We start from the raw sequence: 1,931 nt of genomic DNA, 5'->3' as shown, positions 1-1,931 counted from the left end.
ACAGACGAGTGAAGAATCTAAAACCGTCAAATTTCTCATGGTCCGCAGCATCTTTACTGATCTTCACCGACTCTTTGATCTCCTGAATCTTCACTCGTCTGTTCTGGATCATCTTCTGAACTTCATCCTCTGTCTTCCTCAGCTCTGCCTTCTTTCCTTCAGTTTCTTCTCTCAGAGGAACAAACTCGTGGTTCTTATGGTCCAAAACAGAACAGAGCAAACAGACACATGTCTGGTCGGTCCTACAGAACAGCTCCAGAGGTTTATCGTGCTGCAGACACATCCTGTCCTCCAGGTTCTCCACAGGCTCCATCACCTGATGTTTCTTCAGACCTGGAGTTGTCAGATGAGGCTCCAGGTGAGTCTGACAGTAGGAGAGGAGACACACCAGGCAGGACTTCAGGGCCTTCAGTTTGGTTCCAGTGCAGACGTCACAGGGAACTTCTCCTGGTTTGGCAGCTTGTTGCTCTGAGCTGCTGCTGCTGCTGGCTTCCTGCTGAGCTTCACGTCTGAACTTAGCAACCATCTCTTTGATGAAGGTGTTGACCTTCAGCTGAGGTCTAGAGGTGAAAAGTTCTTTGCACAGAGGGCAATTGTAGAGAACATTTCCATCCCAGTGCTGAGTGATGCAGGCTTTGCAGAAGTTGTGTCCACATGGTGTGCTGACTGGATCAGTGAAGACATCCAGACAGATGGAGCACAGGAACTGATCCTCAGACCGCAGGTTGCTGCTAGAAGACATGTCTGAACTCTGAGGACAGAATAAACAGTTTAAACTCTTTATATAATGTTGTTAAATTTTACAGTTCTTTATAATCATTCATTTCTTCCTTTTTACTACAGATTTATTCTGGGTCCCTAAGAAAAGTCTCCAGCTTCCTGTTTGTCCTTAAAGGGGAACGCCATTTTTTTTTTTTACATTGGCCCCTTGATTTTACATTATTACATCATGTTCTACTCACCTATATGAGTTTTGTGTTGTTTGGAGCCGTTCTGAAGATATTCCGTTAGGTTATATCCAAGAAACATCTTCTTATGGGCAACGAGTTGAAGTCACAAACTAAACTGTTTATAATTTATCATTTATGTACGCCAGCATTCATAACATGTAGGCCAATCACTGTCCCCCAGAGATCCGCAGTTATATTTTTTATATTTATATCTTTCAAAAATGAAGCGTCACATGTCTGACGTCATCCGCGCTCCGGACTGGAGTTGTGACAGGCAGCCCGGGTCACAGGCAACTACGCTCTACCTTCTTCTATTCATTCTAGCTAATCTGAATTGTTCATTTGGAGAGCGAGATCATCTGTGGTAGCAGCACTAGACATCTTCCAGGCATGTGAGTAGAACTAGCAGTAGTTCAGTGGACAGGATGAATGAACGGTAGCTGGCGCACGCGAATGACGTCATACATGTGCCGCTTCGTTTTTAAAAGTTATAAATATAAAAAATATAACCGCGGATGTCTGGGGGATAGTGATTTGCCTACATGTTATGAATGGTGGCGTACCATAAATGATGAACAGTTTAGTTTGCGCCTTCAATTCGTTGCCCATAGGAAGACGTTACTTGGATATAACCTAACGGAATATCTTCAGAACGGCTCCAAATGACACAAAACTCATTCTAGTGAGTAGAACATGATGTAATAACGTAAAATCAAGGGGCCAAACGTAAAAAAAACGGCGTTCCCCTTTAAAGCTGTACGTAGAAACTACTTTAAACTGTTTTCTGCTTCACTCACCAGAATCAGAGTCTGTTGTTGGGAAGAAAAATGTGAACTTAGTTCGTCTTCAGGAGGAACAGGGACGTGTTTTTCTATGGCAGCTCAGGCTTTATTCTGACAAACTTTCACTTTAATTTCTGCAAAGTGACGTTTTAAACTCAGTGCTGCTCCTCCCATTACCTTTGAAACACACAGATTCATA

The 1,931-nt window shown here is 43.1% G+C and overlaps 1 protein-coding gene across 1 annotated transcript in view; it reads right to left on the bottom strand.

Annotated features, from left to right (window-relative positions):
- The window catches only part of LOC107080885 (E3 ubiquitin-protein ligase TRIM21-like), a 4,737-nt gene extending 2,863 nt beyond the window's left edge, over positions 1–1,874 (bottom strand). Inside the window, exons 1-2 of the mRNA XM_015369093.1 lie at positions 1,748–1,874; positions 25–751 (exon numbers count right to left, since the gene is read on the bottom strand). Coding sequence (XP_015224579.1) covers positions 25–742 — 718 coding nt within the window. The 5' untranslated portion in view covers positions 743–751; positions 1,748–1,874. The remainder of the gene's footprint in view (positions 1–24; positions 752–1,747) is intronic.
- Positions 1,875–1,931: the final 57 nt, after the last annotated feature.

The sequence above is a fragment of the Cyprinodon variegatus genome, unplaced genomic scaffold, assembly GCF_000732505.1.
Source record: "Cyprinodon variegatus isolate N-32 unplaced genomic scaffold, C_variegatus-1.0 Scaffold2453, whole genome shotgun sequence".
Classification (NCBI taxonomy): Eukaryota; Metazoa; Chordata; class Actinopteri; order Cyprinodontiformes; family Cyprinodontidae; genus Cyprinodon; species Cyprinodon variegatus.
The sequence above is the reverse complement of the archived record's forward strand: the minus strand, read 5'-3'. Positions and strand labels throughout refer to the sequence as shown.